Genomic DNA, 22828 nt, shown 5'->3' with positions numbered 1-22828 from the left:
AATAAATCACAACAGAAAGTTAGAAATTGCCACGGAGACCATGTTGGAAAGAACTGAAGGGGCTGAGAGTCTGTATCAGTTTTATCTCTATAAGGAAAGTATCCTAGCTGGAGAAAGCTAAAGGGCCAAGAGTTTCTGCCAGGCTAGAAAACAGGAACAAGATAAAGAGTGACAAAGTTGAAGGGGAAGAATCTTAAAAAGGGGATAACATAACACATGAAAAAATTTTCTGAGAGACAACCATCAAATAAAGTGCTTCAAATGCAGGTTTATATCTAGAAGCATTCAAGGAAAAGGAGACAGAAGATGAGCAAAGATTCTGTTTCAACATTTTAGTCTCTTGTCTCTGGCTGATTGACAATTAGTTATTTACAAGCAATCCTATGCTCAGAGATTTCTTGATCGTGGCAGTGATCAGCTAGAAGCTGATTTTACTAGAAAAGAAAATTAGATATATGTGCTTGCCATTCCAAGATGCTAAAAATAACTTTTCCTCAGAATGCCCACCTCCTCAAATGGACCCATTACATATGATACAGCAATAGTACTGACCTGGCTAGCTTTGGCATTTACATCTCCGCAGCCAAAAAGTTCTTCCACGACCCTCATATCTTTCTCAGCTTCCACAGCAGCTAATGCCGCAAGCATGATAGGGGTATAGCCAGCTTTGTTCTGATGGTCTACATTACATACATCTGCAAGGAGAAGAGTCCCTTCAAAATGCAGCACACACACACACTGAAACCATGATATACAAAAATATGGTTTGAATATGAATAACTCAGAAAGTTGAGGAAATGAGATATTTTAAAGCAAAATGTCCCTTTCCTTCCCCAAAATTGATATAAATGGAAGAGAAAGTATGTCACCCACCCTTCATTCTCTCTTCTCCTTCTGTGCCCCCACATATATTTCAAGTTAAGATTTCCCCCCCTTCTTCTGCTATAAACATAGAATTATGTTCTTTTAATTTAATCTTGTTAAGTGCCCTGTTCCCATAGATTTGCTTCTTCTCTTCCTTGATCCCTTATTTCTGTTTGTTACCCTCTTTCTCTTTGGGATTTTGTTTAAAGAATTCCTTTTTTCTCTCCTACTTTTGTGGTTATGACAATAATGATAGCAAATATTCACATGATGCTTATTATGTATGAGACACTGTGCTAAAAGTACTTTATTAACTCCTTTTTGCAAATCAGGAAACTGAGGCAATTTGAGATTGAATGACTTGACCAAGATCACATGGCTAGTAAATGTCTGAAGTTGAATTTTAACTGAAGTCTTCCTGACTCCAGGTTTAGCATTCTATCTTTTGTATCACTCCTCACCACCACTTTTTTTCTCTGTCAAGTAGAATCCCCTTTGAAAAAAAAAAGAAAAAAAAATATTTCTATCTACTCTTTAATTATTCATCTCCTCTGTCTTAAATTAATCCTTCATTCTCTAATTCACAACCCCTATAATTACATGATCTCTCTCTTCTCTGTAATCCTCAAGTCATCAAAAGTATTCTAGGCTCTAGAGGGTTTCTGTTATTCTCTTAGAGAACTTCTTTGAGACCTCTTTAAGCAATGATTGTCCTGGAGGGAAAAAATAAATGTGGTGAGGTCCAGATGTTAAGAGCACCATCTTAAGATCATGTAATAAGAGCTAGAAGAGGTTTGAAAGGCCAGAGTCCAACCCCTTCATTTTATAGAGCCCAGCTTCTTAAACTGTGACTTACAACTCCATATAGGGTCTCATAACTGAATGTAAGGGGTCACAAAATTATGATTTATTATCAGTAAATATTTCATTTTTATACCTATTTCATATACCTATGTAGCCAGAATTATATAAAAATTTCTCAGGTAAAAGGGGGTCACAAGTATAAAAAGTTTAAAAAGCCAGAGTTATAGATAAGGAAACTGAGGCACAATTAAGATTAGATGATTTCCTTAGGGTAACAGTAGAGCTAATAAATATCTTGGGTGGAATGAAATAAAGTGCAAGTCTATGAGAACCACCAAAAAAAAAAAATAAATAAAGTTTGTGTGGGCTTTGGATGTGAATTTTATAACTCACAAAATGCTATTTTTGATGTTTTTGATCCTTTAGAAGTTTTACTCAAACTAAATGACATTGAGCCCCAGGCCTATTTGGTCGGAGAATGGATCTGCCAAGTTCTCTAAGAAACTGCCAAGAACTAATAGAGTCTTTCTTTCTGTACACACCTAATAAAGCCAGACAATTTTCTATTCCTATAATTCTTAAGAAGTTTACTGAGGCTTACTAATTTACCATTTAGTAGATTTTTAATGTGTCCAGTGCATGCTAATTAAAGGAAAGGAATGGGAAGGGCAGAAAAGGGGCCTTACGAGACATCTGTGTAAGACCAGATGTTTAAGTTAAGATGTTAAAGATGTTTTCATAATAAGGGAAATATTAGTTCGATAGCCTATTCCATTCTAGGGACGTTGTTCTCTGCAAACATGTGCAAAGATACAATGCGGTGAAATGAAGGAATGGGTTTGCATTTTGGGGACCTTTAATATTTATATTCAGTGCTGGGCTCCTCTCAGATCAGGTTTCTCTCTCTATGTGTCTGTCTCTCTCTCTCTCTAAACACACACACACACATGCTAGCTATCAAGAATTTTTTTCTTTTTTTTAGTTGAATCTGAAGGATTCTCTATTTCCAGCATAACATCAACTTATTTACTTTCTACAATATATAGTTACCATTCTCCAAATAATGCTATGGCTTTTTGCAAATCTATTTTCAATTACCGTCTAACATTATCACATCTTCCACTTTAAAATTCTTTTTCTGGCACTATCAAGAAGTAGAAAGGAAAGGTCTCAGATTCTTTTAAATCAAAATAATTAATTACCAGTTTACCAGGCTGTCCTTCATACTTGAAGAAGACTAAAATGACATCATTATGTTGGGGGTCAAGGTGCAATGTGTTTGACTGTGGCTCATAAGACCAATACAAGTTTGGAAGGATCTAATCCATTTGAACATTGGATGGAGGTCACTAGGTAAGATATGAGCTAAATGGGAGTGAAGCCTGCTTCCTTTTTGTATAGTTAAGAAGTGATCAGTGAACCACTCTTTCCTTGGAATGTGAGCAATGGTACAGTTTAGTAGGGAGGTGGAAAGTAGGAATGGGAAGACTTGGATCATTTTCCAGTTTCTCAAATCAGATCTTCCCCTTCTGGCTTCATTATTTATTTCCAAGTCTTCTTGGTTTAAAAGCCAGTTCTCTATCTAGTATACCATGGTTCCTCTCAAGACCAAACATAAATGATTTAGAGGGGTGAGGAAAAGAGGAATACACACACACACACATTACATTTCTCTGCACATACACATTTCATACTACTTGCATACTGCTATTCTTTTTCTTCATCAAAACAGTTCATTGAAATGGCTCAATGATCAAGGAATAATTTAGTTCATATACCAATACACAATATGGCATGGAGAGACTATTCTTGAGTTTCTAGAATAAATACAATTTTAACTGCATTTCTGGTAAGAGTAATACTGACCTTAAACTCCTGCCACTGTGTATGTGTTGGCATAGTGAGGTGCAAAGAGCAGAATATGTAATCAGAAAAATATTTACTTTTTTCTTTTACTAAGAACCTAGGCATATCATTTTACCTTTCCTCAGCCCACTTCATTTGTAAAATTAAGAGGCTGGACTAGATGATCTCTAAAGTCTTTTGTAACAATTAAAGTCTGTAACTAATATTTGCAAAGTCTCTTGTTGAATTTCCCTTTTAATAGCAAACATATTATAGATTTATATATTTTCATATTACATATTTATATTATACATAAATTTATTATATAATAAACATATTATATAATAAATGGCTAGAATAAAATCTACAGTATGTGTTCCTTTAGCACAGAATACTAGTCAAATGAGTTAGGGATAGATGGGTAAAATGAGACCAAAGAAACTGAGTAAGATAATAACACTAAATAACTATCTACAGATATAACACTAAATAATCCAAGAGTAAGAATATCACAATATTATGTATGTATAATTATATTATCACAAGATTATATTATCACTCTTTTGTTACTTGCCTATAGCAAAACGATCTCCAAAACCTCTTTTCTAGCCAGACAAAACATATTATTTATCTAGTATTAATTAGAGTTTAAGCTTCACATGTGAGGGTGGAAGGAAAAGTCATTGAATTCTGAAGCAAATAAACCAGATTAATTATAATGTACATAAGATCTGAGTTCAAATTCAGCCTCAGACAGTTGGTAGCTATGTGACCCTGGGCAATTCTGTCTTAGTTTCTTTATTTCTAAAACAGAGAATATATAGTATCTCCTCTCAAAGTTTTTGTGAGAAACAAATGAGAACATAACTAAGTGCTTAGCACACTGCCTGGCACATAAAAGGCGCTATATTTAAGTGTTAGCTATGCAAAATACTTTCCTCAACACCCTGTAAGAGGGGTAGCACAAAGATTCTCTCCATTTTACAGATGCTAGAACTGAATCCCAGAGAGGATGACTAATGGAAAGCTGTAGGTTGGTTGGGAAATGTTAAACAAAAAGGATTTTTACACAGTCTAAATTCTTTTTTCACTTCTCCTAAAGACTATCTGAGGAATGTCACAACTCTCATTTTGGGAGATTAGTGGGGCAGCCAACATACCAGCATCCAAAAGTAACTTCACAATCTCAAAGTTGGAATGGGAGACACTGTAGTGGAGGGCTGTGTTTCCATTGCCATCTGCCATGTTGATGATGTACTGCAAGACCTCAGGGGAGACCTCCTCAAAAGCAGCGATGTAGTCTCCAACCATGTCAGGGATAGCTGCCTTCTGACTTGATACCCGAAACCATTCGTGCTGAATAGTATTGAGACAGAATCTCTGCCAAAAATACAAAAGTGTTGCAATTGTTTCCCCCATTTCTATTTATAGGTTTTCTAAGTCCTAAGCTAATAGTTCAGGAAACTAGCCCCTTTTTTAGTCAAGTATAGGCAAGAATCTGGTTTCAGAAACAACTAATTCTACCTCTTTTCCTAGTCAACACTAACAAATAAAATCACATGTTATGCTATCATAATGACTAAGCAAATGAAACACTGCATTTAATGTAGTTTTTAATTGTAAAGAACTGTGCAAAGGCAACAATGCCAGTTTTTATATGAATCCTTAAACCAAAGAAAGTTATAGAAAGACATCTTCCTTTTATTTTTAAGTGGAAATGGGGAATCAATAGGTTTGGAGTGATGACATATTAGACTGGACTTTTTCAATATGTTGGTTAGTTCTGATGAATTTTTTTTCCTTTCATTTTTAAAGGATTGTTTATTAGAACAGAGAAATAGGGAAGAATAAATGGTTAAATAGAAATATTACAAAGAGATTAATAAAAATAATTTTTAAAATGTGTACAGTTTAAGTCTTTTTGCATTCTTTACAAAAGACTCCCCTAAAATCATTATGTCAATATATTCTCTAATGTCCCCAAATACACTTGGCATTACTACCTTCTCCTTCTCTTGACTGACCCACTCTGAATCACAACACTGAAAAATATTAGACATTATAGTTTAAAATTCTGTTAAATGTAGTATCTCATTTGACTCTTGTAATTTATCTTGCTAAGATTTTAATGTTAACTGTTTAGCCTCCTTTTAGAGATTTAGGCAAATTACTTTTGAGAAAGGGTAGCGAGATGGTGCAAAGGATGGAGATCTGGGGTTAGAATCAGGAAGACTCAAAATCTGGCTTCAGATACTTAGTAGTTGTATGGCCCTGGGCAAGTCACTTAACCTCATTTAACTCAGTTTTCTCATCTGTTAAATGAGCTGGAGAAGGAAATGACAAGCCACTCAAGTATCTTTGCCAAGAAAACCTTAAATGGGGTCACAAGAATTGGACACAACGGAATAACAATAAGTTTGAGTAAGTGAAGGTTGAAATGGACAAAAGACTGGTCCCCCTCATCCCTGGGTCAAGGGGCCTCAGGCTTATAGGAAAATGTTGACATCCTGTAAGCTCCACAGTATCCCCCTTCTCCAGTGAGAAGTCGAGTCACTGTTGTAAGGGCAAAGCAGAACAAGAATTGCTTATAAGCCTGTCTCTATTTGGGTTTGGGGTGGATTTCTACTGAGAGTCAGTCCCAGCCGGTAAATAAACAATAAATGATTTCTAAATTACAAACACCTTGGCTGTCCTGAATTTTATTGCCTGAGCTCTTTCAAAGGTTACCGTTAGTAAGAGCTGGGGCATGAACCCAAGCCCAAGACTCTAAATTGTTCTCTCAAGTGGAAGTGGTAGGTACTATCAGGGGTAATTATGTGTTCAGTGATTAGCTGAACAGCAGGAAAAATGCAATTTGTTTGAATGTTTGTTGGGAAGTATAGGTTTTGTCATAACAAAATCTCCCTTCAAATGCTTGCAACTGAATGCCTACCATGTAGAGCTAGGCAGTTCTAGAGTGCTATAGAGGTCTATAGTCAGGATGACCTAAATTCCAATCTAGTCCCAGATAAATGTCTATATGACCCCTAGGCAAATCACTTAATCCTTGCCCCAGTTTCCATATTTGTAAAATGAAGACAATAACAGCATTTAGCTCCCAAGGTTGTGAGGATCAAATGAGATAAAATTTGTAAAGTGCTTAGCACAGGACTTATCAAGTAATAGGGGCTGAAAAAACGCTTATCTTTGTTTTTTTTCAAAGTAGCCATTGTGTTTTCCTTAGAGCTTTGAAATTTTGGAGGAATGCAGGTTGTTTTGTTTAAAATTTTCATCTCTAAAGCTCACTGTCACCTCCCTTTTCTGTCCTGCTTCTAATGGATTGCTAATGGATTAGTTTTGGTGGATTTATATAATTACATCAAATATGTGAATTAACTATACAGTATCTTTAAGAGAAAATACACTTTACAGGTCACAGAAGTAGAGAGGCTCTGTATTCTGAGTCAAATAAGCCCAAGACAAGAATGCATTCTAATTTCAGCTCTGTTATTAAGCGGCTAGCCCTGGGTCAGCCACAACTTATCTAGATTTCAGTTTCCTAACCTGTAAAATGACAGGGCTGGTCTAGGATATTCCAAAAACAGACCTGCACAGGATATAAAACAGCATAATTTTTTCTTTTTAAATTTCAGACTTTATTTAAAGACAAGTATAGATATGCAAGAATATAAATGGTTCCATTTGTATGAACCAGTTTATAAATCTCTACTAATTCTCTCTGATGCTGTGAGTTTCAAAATAGACCTTTTTTTTTGGGTTGTTGTTGAACTTCTGTATCAGTCATTATAGAAAAATCTCAAATGCATGTGACTGTGGAGATGAGCTTTCTGAATGCTCCTAAGCACTGGATTGCCAAAGAAGGGAAGTCACAGTTTCAGCTGAATCAGAAACCCAAGGAGTTTGTAGACAAGGTTTGTCAGATTCAGTCAGTGTGACACAACACAAAAAAGCCATCTTTCCCAGGACATTTATAATTAACAACACAAATTTAAATCCATTTGTTTTCAGTTCTTTCAAAACCTTCTACAAATGTGAGAAGGCCACCATGGTTGTTCTTAGGGTTAAGAATATGTATGCATTACACATGAGAAGATAATATGCAGTTTTATAATAAAAAGAAATGCTGACTTCTGCCCAGACAGCAAGCTTAAATAAAAGAAATATGCCTCAAATCCTAGCATGCTGATCCCTAAACCGAATCTTGAAAAACAGAAGTGGAATAGGCAGACACAAAGAATCTGTATCTTATTCACATTTCCATTTCTGAGTATATGCCTCAAAGATGAATACACATTCCCAGGAAAAGTACAGGGTAAATAAAGAATCTCTCGAGACAGGATGGAAGTAAATGGTCACTGGGTCGGTTGCACAGAGAAGAAGCAATCCTATTTGTGTTTGGCCTATTCATTCCATTTATGGTCCAGGGAAGAAGGTTGAAAAGGAAAAACAGTTTTAGAAACAGATTTTGGCTAGTATGTAAACAATGACTCACCCTAAACCAATTTTACAGAGACCAGTAGTAATAAGGACTGTACTCTGGTCTAGCTTACCATATCTTTGCTGGTCAAAGCTTTAGGGTCATTGATGTTATTTTTCAGTAGATTACATGCAGATAGCATCTTTTCATTTAATTCATACCTAAGGATAAAAGGAAAAAAGCCAATTAAATTGGATTTATAAAAAGTAATTCTTAAACAAATTCTTTAATCTTTTAAAATAAAAGAGGTCAAAGGCCCAGCTGAGGCCTCAAGTATAATAATGGACCCTGAGTGTGTGGGAAAAGGTGAAGAGCTTACAGATTAAGCACATATTGATCAGACTGTTAGCTAAAGTAGATCAAGCCTATCGGCCTCAGTTTTGGCTTCTCCGGAGTCATGTGATTTTAGATAAGGCCTGGACTACATTCCATGTCCAACAAAGGGATTATGTGGCTGAAGAAGCTGTAAATTACCTTGTCTACTACATTCCACTGACCAACTAGGGGAACAGTAGACTTACGTGACCAATCATAACATATAGAGGGTAGGATTTTGAAAATTACTTGTCTGAAATGTATAAAAGCTGTAAGCATTTTCAAGGCTCTGGCCCCTATTCTGCTGTGAAATTTGGCTCACAGACCAGGATGGGGTTCGTTTCTCGAGACTCCAATAAATAATTCTGCTTTCTATGAGTGATCTCTGTAGTAGTCAATTTGGGTAGTTCTTTTTGTCCCAAACACTGAGGATCAAAGAAAAGAGCTGGTTGATATTTGAAACTCCATACTTTGATTTTACATTCACCTCCAGCTTCTAGTCTTTTCCGGATGATATATCAAAATTTGTATTAGAATTAGGTTTAAAAATCATTATTCACTTCCTAAATTTGCTTAAAATATTTATATGTATAAAGACTATTATTTATACATATAAGCAAAAAGATAATTATAAATAATAAAAATAAACAATTTCCATTATTCTGTACACACACACACACACACACCCCACACCTTGGAAGCACATTTTATTGATCAGAAAACTAAAAACATGTTTTAGTGGCTGGGGGGAAAAAAAAAGTTTCTTTCCAGAAGGTGAAAATTTAAAAGTCAAAACAAAAACCCTGAGTTTATTGCATACAACTGTAATTAAATAAAGACCAATTACACTTACCTTCCTCTAATGTAGTACTTATCTTATTTTCCAAATAAAAATGAAGGGATCTTAGAGGGGCTGTTTGTATTTAATGAAATACCACAGTGTATTATTTGTCTGTTCTCTTAAATCTTTGGCTTTTATTTTCTTTTTTAAAATGTCTACTTCATATTTGTTAGTAAACACTATGAACTCTTACACCCTCAGCTAAGTATATTTCAAAAAAGCAGAGCTTTTTTTGGGGGGAGGAGGTTATTTCAGTTGGTTATTGGTGATATTCCCAAGTTCTACCCTACTGGGTATTCTCCATCAGTCAATTTTCAACAAAATGAAAGATTCCTGGCACAGTTCATCTATATAATTTTCACTTTTAGTGAAAATATAAAAATTTCTACTCGACAGAGAACAATTCTGTAATAATGGCTTACTGATATCTGCAAGGAAATAAAAATGGCTAAAGATAAAGCTTTAAAAAATATCCTTAAAACTGTTTTCTGTCACTAAAAATTTCTATTTTTCTTAGACATACAAATAAACAAAAGATTTAAAGGAATATGTGAGTGGTATTCTCAGGTATAAAGTTTGGTATAGCAAAATGAAGAACAAAGATTTCAGAAATTTTTATGGTAATCAGAAGCAAAAATCCTTACCATCAGAAGATATGTGGTCATGTTCCCTAGTTTGCCTGTTAATAGAATGACTAGGAATGTGAACATTGATCTGTTTGTTAGCTTTCTTTTTTAAGGAGCTCTGGACAAGAATGTTCTAGTTAGATAACTCTATTGTACCCGCAGTAAATAGTACATATATGATATGATAGGGGAAAGGGGAGGAAAGAGAAATGTACCACACCTCTCTCTGATTTCCACCTTCTCTGCTTTGCTTTCTGGAACCTTTATATCATTTTCCTCCACACCGATGGACCTGAAACTTTCAACATTAACTGCATGATGCCCTTCCGCCATTCCCTGAGTGTCCTCCACCTCCTCCTCTTCAAGGACATCACATTCATCATCTGACTCGGAAGAAGAGGTTTCATCTGAGCTGGAATCATCGCTTGAGGTTGTTTCATACCTAGGTGGCAATTGGGATTTCAGGAAAAGCACACGTGTGTCCAGATAGACCCAGTGATACGACTCAGAAATTTCTATTAGGGTACACAGCACGAAGGTTAGTGGAAAGTCCCCTGGGCTAGGGTATCAGAAGACCAGCACTCTAGTCCTGTGTGACGCTGCTTGCTTGACTGGGAGCAAGTTACTTTTCTGGCCTCACTTTATTTGTAAAATGAGGGACTGTACAAGATACTCTAGGATCCTTTCAGCTCTTTAATTTTATGAAGGGAGCTCTTGAAATAATACCAATATTAAATACTAATTAATACCAATATTAACACTAATATTAAAGTTAGGACTTTAAGCTTTAAATCCTAAGTTATAAAGATTGACCCCCTTCAAGTCATCTAAAGTCCTGTGGCTTTAGGTTTTGAGGACACTGAAAGGATTCTGAAAAGAATAAAATGTCCTGGGCAAGCAACAGATTATGATGCACAGCTTACAAAAAAATTCCATCACATCTACTGCAAAGTAAGGAAATACACTTATGAACCTAATTCAAAAGCCAAACAGGTCTGAAGTTGTCCAGCTCTTAGTTTTTATTTTTCATTCCTTTCATTCTTTCCCTTTTTTGGGGACCGGATAGGACAAAATGGATCAAAACACAGGTGTTAATTTTAGGTGCCTTAATGTTTATTCTAAATTGTGATTTTCTTGTAAGTACCTCTATAAGAATTTTTATGCATGTCATTTCAAAAAGCAAATTTGGGTCTTTTTGCACTGGTTAGTTGCTTGGGTCATTTGAGGAAAAGTGCCTAGACTATGAGATATAGGTCTTTTTTAAAAAATAGAAAAAAATAAACCAATGAAAATTGGCTATAACTCACTCTAGCTGGTAATATCATAATCTTTGGCATGATTATTCATTAGATTAAAAGATCCAAGGTCTTTCAAGCACTGAAAGCTAAGCGTTACTTAAAGTAGAGGGCCAATTTCAATATGGCTTTTTGTTTTCTTTCTCTGAGAAGTTTAAGTGTGCATTATTTAAGGACTACCCAGAAACGTACTGATTGTAATATATTTCAGATTTGGTTATTTTCTTGAGCAAGATGAAATGTGTTCATTTTCATCAGATACTCCTTAAACAGAGATCACCAAGAAGATAAAAGAATTGAACAGCGGATGGCTAGAACGCCAGCCCTGACATCAGGAAGACCTGAGTCGAAGGCACAATACTTACTGTGTAACTTTGGGCAGTCATTTAACCCTAATTGCCTCATGCAACAAACAAACAGATAAAGAAAAAGAAGATAAAAATAATCTCCAAACATAGCTTTCTTGGGTATTTATTATATCCAATCATAGGCCAGGTAGCAGTAGCCTTGAGGGTAATTCAATACAGGAAGGAAGGAAAGGAGACAGGTGATCAGTAAGATAAATAACACCACTCTTTTGACTTACCCTCCATTGATGCCAACAAACTGAAGATTCTTTTTGGTGCTGTTGGATTCCTTTTTCCCCTCTTTCTTCATAATAGACTTCAGTGTAGTGTCATTATTGGCACATACTGTGGAAAAAAAAAAAACAACAGCCAGGAAGATACATCAATACCAACTGGACAAAAGACTCATGTACCTCTGAAAGACAAAATCATTGTAAGAAATATTAAATTTCTGTGTATAATACCATATAATTTGGGGCACGTATGCTTGAAAGAAATGAAGCAAAGCCTGTTAGAAAACTGGGTATATAGAGAATATGATATTCTTTCAAAATTACATTAAAAATACTTCTAAACCAGAGACTCCAAGTTAAATGAGATTATAATCCACCCCCCCCCCCACCCGCACACACAACTTTGTCTTGTTTGAATATATTTGTTACAAGAGTGGGGTTCTACTTGGAGAACAGAGATTAGAGAGTAGTGACAATGTCAGACACCTCCCCCAAAAAGAGGGAAAGGAAGTATCAGTAAAATTTTATAAAAACATACAAAATAGTAGAAGGACTTTCAGAAGTAAGTGCAGACAAGCAAGACAGTTTTTTATTGCTTCTTGATAAGGATCATTAATGATAGCTACCCTTTCTAGAGAGCTTTATGGTTTGGGAATCACAGCCACATGAAAGTGTCTGAGGGCAAAACTGGGTTGTTGTGATACTAAGTCCTATGCTCTTTCCATTGTTACCATCTTCCGGCCTCGCTAGAACAAACTAAGAGAACTTTACAGTTTCACATATAATCTACCCTTTCTGTCCCTTATACATTAAAGTGTTTATATTTATTAAGTTTAAAATTTAAAGAGAAGAAAACTGGAAAAAAAAAAAAAACCTTTTGAAATAGAAAAACAGCTTTTGATAAATCAAATTTCTTTTGTCTTTAAAGCAGTACCAAGAGAGGCATGTGAAATTTTTTTTCTCTATCAAATCAATTCCTGAACTTTTGATTTCTTTAATTAAGGAATTTCTAGGAAAGGGAACTAACTATCTTCACCAATGCTCATCAGCATCTTCACTGTAATGTTTGGACTTAAAGGTTGCCCAGATCATTGACCAGCCAGATTTACAACTTTATTTAATATCGTGGTCCACGCTAACCCTACTACATGTAGTAGGTGCTTATTAAATGTTTGTCCAGTAACATTTAATTAGGTGGCTAGAAATGTTTAACAGATGATGTGGTATTAAGATATAGATTTAACAAGTGTGTGGAATTACCATAGAGGCCAGCAGCAATTTGATCATCTGTTAGGTTAACTGGAGATGTCTTGTCTTGAGAGAGGAAGGACTCTTGGTCAGAGCCAACTCCTACCATAGTAGTCTTTGTTCCTTTTCTGATCTCAGCCTCTTGTTCATGTGCTGTCATTTCACCATTTGAAGTCACAGTTGATGAAGTAACTTGGATATTAGTGATACATTCCAAATTATGTCCTGGTAGAAGAGAAAGAGAATGAAATAAAGCATTTAGGGTTGGGGTAAACACCTCTGTGTCTTAATGCAGATATTCTAAAAACAAAACAACAAAACAAAACTACACACTTTAAACAGTATAGTGAATAGAGTGCTAGGGCTGTTGTCAGGAAAACGCAAATTTAAATCTGGTCTTAGATGCTTAATAGCTATATGAGTCTAGGCATTCCATTTAATTCCATTTACTTAAATTTCCTCATCTTTAAAATGAGATGAACAAGGAAATGGCAAGCTATTCTAGTATTTTTGTTAAGAAAAACCCAAATTGGGTAACAAAGAGTTGGATACAATTGAAGAAAACTGAACCATCAGAACAAATCACTGAGTTAGGAGATTAAATGTTACTGTCAATCAATGCCACGGCTGGGATAGTGTTAGGGGGTAGGGATGTTACCACCCAAAGCTTAAACTTAATTGAAAATGTAAAAAAAAAAAAAAAAAATTTTTTTTCTAAGCAAATAAATTAAGCAGTACACTTTATTCATTCTCCATTTTTCAATTTACACTCCCTCAATCCTAGATTTAGTGCCTTACTCAATTCAATCAATATTTATTGTTTCTACTTGTACAACATCTCTCTATATCCCCTTCTTTGCACCTGTACAAACTCCTAACCATAGATCAGTTATTCATCACCTCTTGCCAGGACTATCACAACAACTTCTGTTTTATCCCTTTGGCTCAAGTCTTTTTCCTTTTCAATCCATTCTCTCCCCAGCTACCAAAGTGATTTTCCTTAACAAACAAACAAAAAAGGGTCTGTCCACATTACCCCAAACTCCCGTAATACATCTAGAATCATATAAAGTCATGTGTCATTAAAAGTCTTCATACCCTGGCTCTTTCCTATTTTTCCACTCTTTACCTAGCACATTGGTCTCCTTGCTGTTCCTTACACATCTCCCATTTCTGTGTCTTTGTGCCAGGCTCTCATCTCCCTCCTGAAATGCTCTCTATCTCACTTCCCACCTTCTGGAGGACACTTTTGCCAGATACCCAGCTGCTAATGTCTTTCTTCCCAGATTTCTTTCCATCAACTTGAATACACCTTGTATGTACTGAGAAATTTACAGGTCATCTTTCTATTAGAATATCCTAGCACATGGTGATAGAAACTTAACTTTTTGTAGCTTGATGCCATACAGGCTGCTGGGAAAAGTTTTAAGATAATTCTTGTCCTTGAGAAGTCTAAAAGTTTTGGCATGAAAGTTTAGGCATAAAATTTTTTTTGCTCATTTTCCTAGTTCAGTCTAAAGAACTACAATTTATTTGTCTCTGCCAGACTCATATTATCAGGGCAATTAAACAAAACAAAACAAAAATAACCTATGTTTCCTGATTCTTCAAGAACCTATTAATGGTTTTCAATCCCTTATTTAGATTAATTCCTAATGTCCTCCCCCCACCTTTTTTTGATTTAGGGGGGAAAAAAAAGCAGCACAGGGCACAAACAAGGCCAATTTTGTTTCTTCATGTTAAATTTAATGCTCTTAAAACCCAAATTCAAATCCAGCCTTAGACATTTATTAGCTATGTGACCCTGGGCAAGTCACTTAACCTTGTTTGCCTAAATTTCCTCATATATAAAGTGAGTGGGAGAAGGAAATGGCAAACCACTCCACTAGCTTTGCCAAGAAAATTTTATACTGGGTCACAAAGAGTTGGCTTTTACTTTATCTATTTACTCTTGATTTCACTGTCCAAAGCTTCTTGTCTAATCAAGCTGTTGCTGTGCTCTCATTCCCCTCTTCCTTCTTCCCTCAACATTTAGAGCCAAAAAAGTGTGTTTTTTTTTAAAGCTAAGAATAGGATCATGTTCTGAAACACATGCAAACAGTACTACATTTCTACAAGTCAGAAGCAGCATTTGAACCCAGAGAACTTTGCACTAATCTTATACTTCCTAAGTGAATGCAACTTTTTTTTTTTTAACAGTTTATTAGTCTAGCTCAAGTCAGAGATAACTTGTCTTTATCACTATCAAATACCTTTCAGAATGTAATTACACTCTGCCTGACCTTGAATAGATCAAACAACTCTGAATCTGGGCAGGCCCCTATTTGTATTTGTAAGGCATGCAAACCAAGAGTTTACTCAAATATAAAAGTCCAGCTAAAAGAGCCATGCTTATACAAACATTTCATACAAAGTTTCTATTCTACCAACAGAAATGGAAGCTTCCAAGAAGCAAATCTGGTGCTAATGTTAGGATTAAATTTCCTAACAACTAGACATCCCAAAATGGAACTTTTTGCTTTGGGAGATCACTGGATTATATAAATTTTGAGTTGGAAGGGATCTTTGAGATAATGTAGGTTAGGACTTTCATTTTAAAGATATGGAAATGAAGGCCTGGAAAGGCTATTTTGTCCAAAGTCTCACAAATAGTAGCAGAAGTGAGATTTAAATAAAGATCCAACATTTTTTACTCCAAATTCAGCATTTTGTTTTTCATGGTACCACACTGAGTTTCAGTGAGTTCTCTCCCACTGGAGGTCATTCAACAAAAGCTACTTCACCGCTTATTTAGATATGAGTTGAATTAGACAGCTTTTTGGATCACTTCCAACTATGAGATCCTCAACTATGAGATTCAAAGCAGAAAGATCATCAATAGGATGTAGAGCTGGTTCAGTTCTTATTTTACAGAAAAGGAAACTAATGCTCAGATGGGTTCAGTAACTCAATGAAAGGGAAATGAGTCAGGATTGTTATTTAAACTGTGACTGGCACATAGTAGGTTCTTTACATTTACTGTTTTGAGGCCAGATAGTCCTAACTAAATAGAGTCCTTTTTCTATAACCAGGCAGAACAAAAACTGCATCCTTAAAGTAGTCAAAAAAATAAATCAATATAAAACAAATGTGACTATTTAATTAGAGTTCAAAGTTCCCTTATAGTTCCAATACATTTATTTTTTACTTCCTAGTGCATAATGTTGGTGGGGTTTTTTAATTGTTTTCAGTCGTGTTAGACTCTTGCTGACCTTACTTGGGGGTTTCTTGGCAAACATACTAGAGTAGTTTGCCATTTTCTTTCATTTTACAGATAAGGAAATTGAGGCAAACAAGGTTAAGTGACTTGCCCAAGGTCACATGGCCAACAGATGTCTGAGGATGGACCCCCATCTTCAGATTTTCAGGCCCAGCATTTTATCCACAGACTCACCAAGCAGCCCCATGTGCATAAAGCACAATTAAACCACTTTCCCTCTGGGATTCACTTTCCTCTGTAAAAAGAGGGCTTTAGAGTAGACAACTATTAAGATAGCTTCTAGCTCTAAATGCTTATATATCTGTAATTAATTTGGAAGATTATTAGTAGAGGTTTCAGATCATACCTCATAAGGAGAAAGCCTCCCTAATGCTGTATTCATTCTAATTCTATAATAGCAGTTATTGTAGTCAGTAACCATAAGAACCTAGACTGCATCATGATATAAAAATTTTGAAAAAAGCACAATCCAGCATTTAAAATATTACAGAATCATTGAGTAAGGAAGCTGAAAGAGATTTGAGAAATTATCTTTTCCAGCTACATTTATAGTTAATTCAGAATGTGTTACAGTTACAAGAATACATTAATTCATCTCTTCGATGTTATGAAATGGAATGTTAAAAAAAATTGAATTCTGTGTTGACTTACAAAATAGTTCAGAGTGTTAATTCTAATTTCTGTATTTAATTGTATATACTTTTGAAAACATAGATAAGAACCAGGCAAATAAATTTCAGTTCAAAGTATATCTAACATGGTAGAGAGGGCTGCTACTTGCTACATTAATGCTGTATTCCAAGCATTCACTTTGGAATTCTGGCTAAAGTAAAGATCCAAAGGAAAAGAATTGATTAAATTTAATCTAATTTATTTAATTACTTTTAAAATTTGATTTAATTAATTGGTTGATTGATTAAGTTAACTGATTTAATAGTGACTATAATGGCACTGGTAGGACATCAGGTCATTTGTTTCATGCCAGATGTGTGTGTATGTGCGTACGTATGTGTGTTTGTTTTTTAAATGAGCAAGAGGTGGGAATAACAACTTATAATAACAACTTATTTCCTTCCTGCATATTTTAATCATTTTAGAAGTAGAAAGTAAAGATTTTTCCTGTTACACATTCTATAGCATGCCTACTACATATACTCATTCAGAGTTTCTCTTTAAGAACATTCTCTTACTCCTCACACACACATATGTGCATACAATACATATATGTATGTTTCTGTGTGTGTGTGTCATATTCTCTTCTTTGGCATGATCTATGAATTAAAGTTTTAATTTTCCTCTTAAATTCATATTCATAGTTTTTCCCTATGAGCCTACATAGAATAAGCAAATTCTCTCTTCTATTTTTAAAATACTCAATAAATAAATTGAACTTTGTTACTCAGTATCATATCTTGTACTGAACTAGTATTAAGACCATATATGATGCATGAAAAAATGAATGATTTGGAACAACCTAGACTTGTAAATATCAGTAAGAATGAAGTCTAGACAAAGAAATAAATAGCAAATAGATGGAGAATTGCTATTATTCTAGAATCATACCCTAAAATAATTAGGATGTTGGGATGAAGCTATAAAATCCTTTTCCTAGGGTCTCCCTTTCTTTTCTTGTCCCCTCTTCCAAAGATGGTAGGTAACTTTTTATAGTTTATAAATGTGCGATCATGTCACGTTAGACATTTCCATGTTGGTCACAGTTGTTAAAAAAAAAAAAAGAGAGAGAGAGAAACATAAGAGAAAAAATACATAATAAAGAATAAATTAAAAAAAAAATTTCTCTTAAAAGTCGGGGGGGAAGGAGTGGGGGAAGTAGCTACCAAAATGGCCAGACAAAATAAAAGACTGAAACTCATCTTTTTGCTTAAACATTCAGACCCTAAATATAAACACTTTTAGGAAACATGGTCATGTTTAGGGTCATTTTTTATTTCATGGACATATGCCTGGGACTGTCACAAGTGTAAGGAAGGGCAAACATTTAATTAGAAGACAAAAACCAAAAGACAAAACAAAACACCTCAGATTGGATTAAAAATCAGATTCTCCTTCATCATTGCTCCACCCACCTTTAATTACACACCCTCCCAAAACTTGACCCAGAAAACCCACTTAAATACTGGATTAGCCAAAGGTGGGGTTGTCAAGCCCATGAACCTGTACATCTTTGCTGATCCAAGCTGAAGTCTCATCTATGAAATTTTTTGTGAAGGACACCAGTGCATAATGGGCCTTCTTCCTTCTCTTTAACACTATAGGTTTTCTAGTGCATGCTACAATACTTCCTCAGAACTCTGACCCTGCCTTCTAGGGTTATCACCACTGTTCAATCTTAGCTCCTCAGCTAGAGCAGAAGGCTGGGAAGATTTTGTGTTTGTCTGTATTCGCTTATTCAACTGAATAAAGAATTGTAGATAAAACTGAGCAATAGCAAACTGCCAGGAGAGATTCTGAAGCATCCCCTTCCCTTGCCCCATCTTGTTATTCATGCCAGAAAGACTTCCTTAATTAATTATTATTATTATTATGAATTAATTCCTGAATTAAGATCAGGTAATCCTAGCTATGTGACTAGTCAAATCACAATTCTTTCTGCCTCAGTTTCCTCATCTGTAAAATGAGCTGGAGAAGGAAATGGCAAACCATTCTAGATCTTTGTTATGAAAACCCCAAATGGGGTCACCAAGAATCTAAGCATGATTGAAAATGATTGAACAACAAAAGGGTTGTAAATGTCTCTTAATAAGCTGAAAGCTGCTTAAATTCAAAGATTATTTCTATTATTTCTTTTTTGTATCCCCAGAAACTCAAAGAGTTCTGACATACCAGAGGCACTTATTAAATTCATGCTGAGAAACTGCACTTGCAATTTTCTAAAAGTTTAAGTGAATTTTCATTTCTTAGGTCCCACCACATGATTTAAAAGATCAGCTTAGGCAACATTAAATAAACTATAAAAGTGATCATATAAAATGTCTTAAAAATTAGAATTCTGTGAAGTTCTTCCCTTCAGAAGAAAAGCAGGACCTTTCTGCTGATACACTTAGTCAAAATTCAAATCAAGGGTATTAGAAAAATTTTTTTTTAAAAATTAGAGAGAAAAACAATTTTCAAAGAATTTTTCCAGACCACATTAAAGATTTCTTTTGATAATAGAAAAGGATTTCTACTCTAGTAATTAGGCTAATAAATTTTAAACTACTGTCTTTATCTCTTTAGTGGCCAGACTGCATAGTGGAAAGAGTATAATGTATTGGATTAGATCGTTTGCCTTCTCAATGGGGAGGGGGAGAAGAGAGAGAGAGAGAGAGAGAGAGAGAGAGAGAGAGAGAGAGAGAGAGAGAGAGAGAATGAGAATGAGAATTTGAAACTCAAAAAAAATTTTTTTTTAATGTGGAAAAAATTGATAAATGAAATAATATATTGGATTTGTAGTCAGGAGTTCTAAGTTTGAATCTTACCTGAGATGCTTCCTGATTTCATGATCCTGGGCAAGTCGCCTAACCTTGCTCAGACTCAATTTACTCATCTGTAAAACTCTCTCTGGGCTGCTATGAAGACCATGTGAAATAACATAAATAATTCCTTCACATCTTGACTTTCTCCATTATAGCTTTGATAAATCATAGCTCAGTATAAGAAATTAAATGGGAATTTTTGGTGAGTTTTGCAGAAGCCTCAGATGACACTTGAAGGCTAGCAGACAACACTAAAAATGTTTAAAAATTCAGAAATGCATAAAAAGTATTATTGCATAACATCAACATATTTTAACTTTTAATAACGTAACAATTCAGGCTTTTGTTCTAGTACAAAGGGAGAACCAAAAAATTTTACACAGATTTTCCAGATCACGGGGATGCCATATCTCTAACCCTTGTGATATGGAAAGGATAATTGTATATGAAAAGGGGCTTGTGAATCATAAACAGTTCTTACTGTTATCTCCATTCTAGGATTTTTAGGTTCAATATTTAATTTCTTTCTAAATTTTAATTTCAGAAATAATAGTCTCATGTTTAACTTCTTGTACTCCTGTGGCCCTTGTCAGTCAATCACTAAGTATTTATTAAGCATCTACTGTGTGCTACACTATACTAGGCCACTGACCACGCCCTCTCCATTTATATTCTGTGGAATGTTAAAACAATACACTCTAATCTTAAAATGTTAAATGAAATTTGGGGGGTTGGGGATGGTTGCATACCATGACAGTTAACAGACACATTGTAGGAGCAGGAAGAAACAGGATGAAGAAATACAAGCATGTCAAGAAGAAATCAATGGTAATTTGTATAGATTTTCCATCTTGGCTCAATGTCTGTGCCCACCAAGTGGGTTTTGTAATTATATAAAGCACTTAAAATTCACCCACTTTATAACAAAATGAAGATAAAGAAGACTATAAATAGAGAAGTTGTACTTGTGAGGGATGGATTTTAAAAAGTTATGGCAGACAGCTTATCTGAGCTGAGTTCAGCTGTTATTTACAATTTGATTCACATTCGATTTCAGACAGCATGACAGCTATATTTTTAGAACATCTGTAACAGCAGTGAGCATATCTAGACTCTCCCTTCTCTTTTTAAAAAGGAAAAACAAAACAAAACCCACCATGAACTCTCAGGTCAATCCCAGTGCCAATTATAATAAAGAAGAAAAGCACCAACCATCTTTTCAAAGGATTTTAAAAGAACAGCTGATGGAGGTTTACTTTCTCCTTGATCATTTGGTGAAACCAAAAGAGAATTAAAACATCAAGTCACCAAATCTCAATTATATCCTTGGCACTAAAGAAGTCTCATATTATAGAGAAATTGATGGAAAGAAGTTCCCTTTATTTTTGTCGAATAAATTCCCTGGGGAAGAAGCATTTATTAAGTGCCTACTGTGTGCTGGGCATTGTTAAGCGCTTTACAAATATCTCAATTGAAGGTGGATGAAAAGGCAACAGCTTTCAGCAATATCAATATTTCAAATAATAAAGAATCATGAGAATAGATGTAAAAGGGACCTAAGAAGTCATTCAAGATTCTTGTTTTATAAATGAGAAAAATGAAGCATAGGAGGTTTATCCAAGGGAAGGCAGATAGTAAGGATCTGAGCAAATCTGAATCTGAGCAGATCTGAATCCAGATCCCTGAGTTCAGAGTCACTCTTCTTTGCACTATACCCTGCTGGCTCTGGAGTAATCTCTTTTCAGTATAGTAATCCTCTATGATAACCAGTGTCTCCCCCAAACTAGACCCAGTGTCAAGCATATCATTGGTATTCAAAAAATAACTTACTGATTGGCTATTCAGTAGATTTGGTTATATTATAGATTGAAACTTGTCACTTATCACAATGCTCACATTTGAAACTGGAAAAGTCTTTAGTCCAACTCCCTCCATTATTATTATTTTTAAAATTAATAGTATTTTATTTTTCCAGATACACATTTCCATATTAATTATCTCAATTAAATTTTTAAGAAATTATTATGAACTTGAAATAAATCAACAAACATGAACATTTCACTATCCATCATCTGTTATAAATAATAACTGGTTGTTTCTGCAAATGAGGAAACAACAGTAGAGTTGACAGGATTTTTGCCTGTAGTCAAATGAATAGCAAGTATCAGAGCTGCTTGCCCTCCATACTCAAGTCTGCAGTTCTCTGACCAAGTCTCTGTGAAACCCAGGGTGTTTATAGCACACTACACTGGCCTTTAAGGAATTTACTAGATTTGGGTTATATTTCTAGATAGCTTTGGACAAAATACTTACCCCTTTTCTTTTGAGAATTCTTATTTGTAACCTGGCAAATCTCTTGCTAAAGATTGCCAGAGACTTTTTGTGGTGTGTGATGAGAGATGTTTTTAATGACTAGTGAAAATATTACAGTGATACAAAGCTGCATTAAGCAAAATAACTTCTGCATGACTTGTAGAATTGTCCAACATACTCATATAGGTGTATTATTTGTGTTTATTCATGCCAGAGCAACAACTCCCTATGGCCTAATTTTGGGTCCATTTTTAAAAACTAGGATGAGGAGTAATCCATTTTGCATTTTGACCCAGAATCCTTCTCCCCCCCAACCCCCCTTTCTTTCTTTTCTCTTGGTAGTCTCTGGTTGTCTGTAATTTGCAACCTGTATAGGTTAAATCATATATCTAATGATAAAACATCAAACACAACAATGAGTTTGTCATTTTAATCTCAACTCTTTAACACTGAAAATGAGACAGGCAGGGGATGGGAGAAGGCAATCCACAATGTTTCTCCAAACTCCCTAATCTTGCTGAATTTGTCATGGAAAGGCACTTTTCAGTAATATGGTTAAAAACACAATTGTGAATATAATGTAGATCTGGATTAGGCAAAGTTGTTCCTGGATACTTTAAAGGAACAAGTCATGCTAAGTTTTAGAGATGTTACCAATTTTTAGCGTATGGATATTATCTCATAAAAGTTAATGTTTAATGACACTTTTTTTAACCTATTAGTAAGGTGTGTTTGTAGAAGAGAGTGAAATGAATTGAAATAGTCAAAATGATGTGTTTCGTGAAACGTGCCCTGACAGACATTACTCTCTGTTCCCAACTAATGACTTTATAGACCAGTCATTACAATGTTATATCTCATTATTTTTGGCAAGAATGTGAAACA

At 34.9% G+C, this 22828-nt stretch overlaps 1 protein-coding gene across 3 annotated transcripts in view; it reads right to left on the bottom strand.

Annotated features, from left to right (window-relative positions):
* KANK1 (KN motif and ankyrin repeat domains 1) overlaps nt 1-22828 on the bottom strand; it is a 241521-nt gene that overhangs the window by 6880 nt on the left and 211813 nt on the right. For 2 of the 3 annotated variants that reach the window (XM_031943902.1, XM_031943907.1), the window contains 6 exons: nt 12908-13120; nt 11654-11759; nt 9993-10214; nt 8064-8151; nt 4674-4893; nt 553-695 (listed from right to left, as the gene is read on the bottom strand). In XM_031943902.1, coding sequence (XP_031799762.1) covers nt 553-695; nt 4674-4893; nt 8064-8151; nt 9993-10214; nt 11654-11759; nt 12908-13120 — 992 coding nt within the window. The remainder of the gene's footprint in view (nt 1-552; nt 696-4673; nt 4894-8063; nt 8152-9992; nt 10215-11653; nt 11760-12907; nt 13121-22828) is intronic. The other variant, XM_031943918.1, reaches the window with a different exon arrangement.

Source organism: Sarcophilus harrisii, chromosome 1, assembly GCF_902635505.1.
Source record: "Sarcophilus harrisii chromosome 1, mSarHar1.11, whole genome shotgun sequence".
In the NCBI taxonomy this organism is placed as follows: Eukaryota; Metazoa; Chordata; class Mammalia; order Dasyuromorphia; family Dasyuridae; genus Sarcophilus; species Sarcophilus harrisii.
This window is presented reverse-complemented; position numbering and strand designations above follow the sequence as displayed.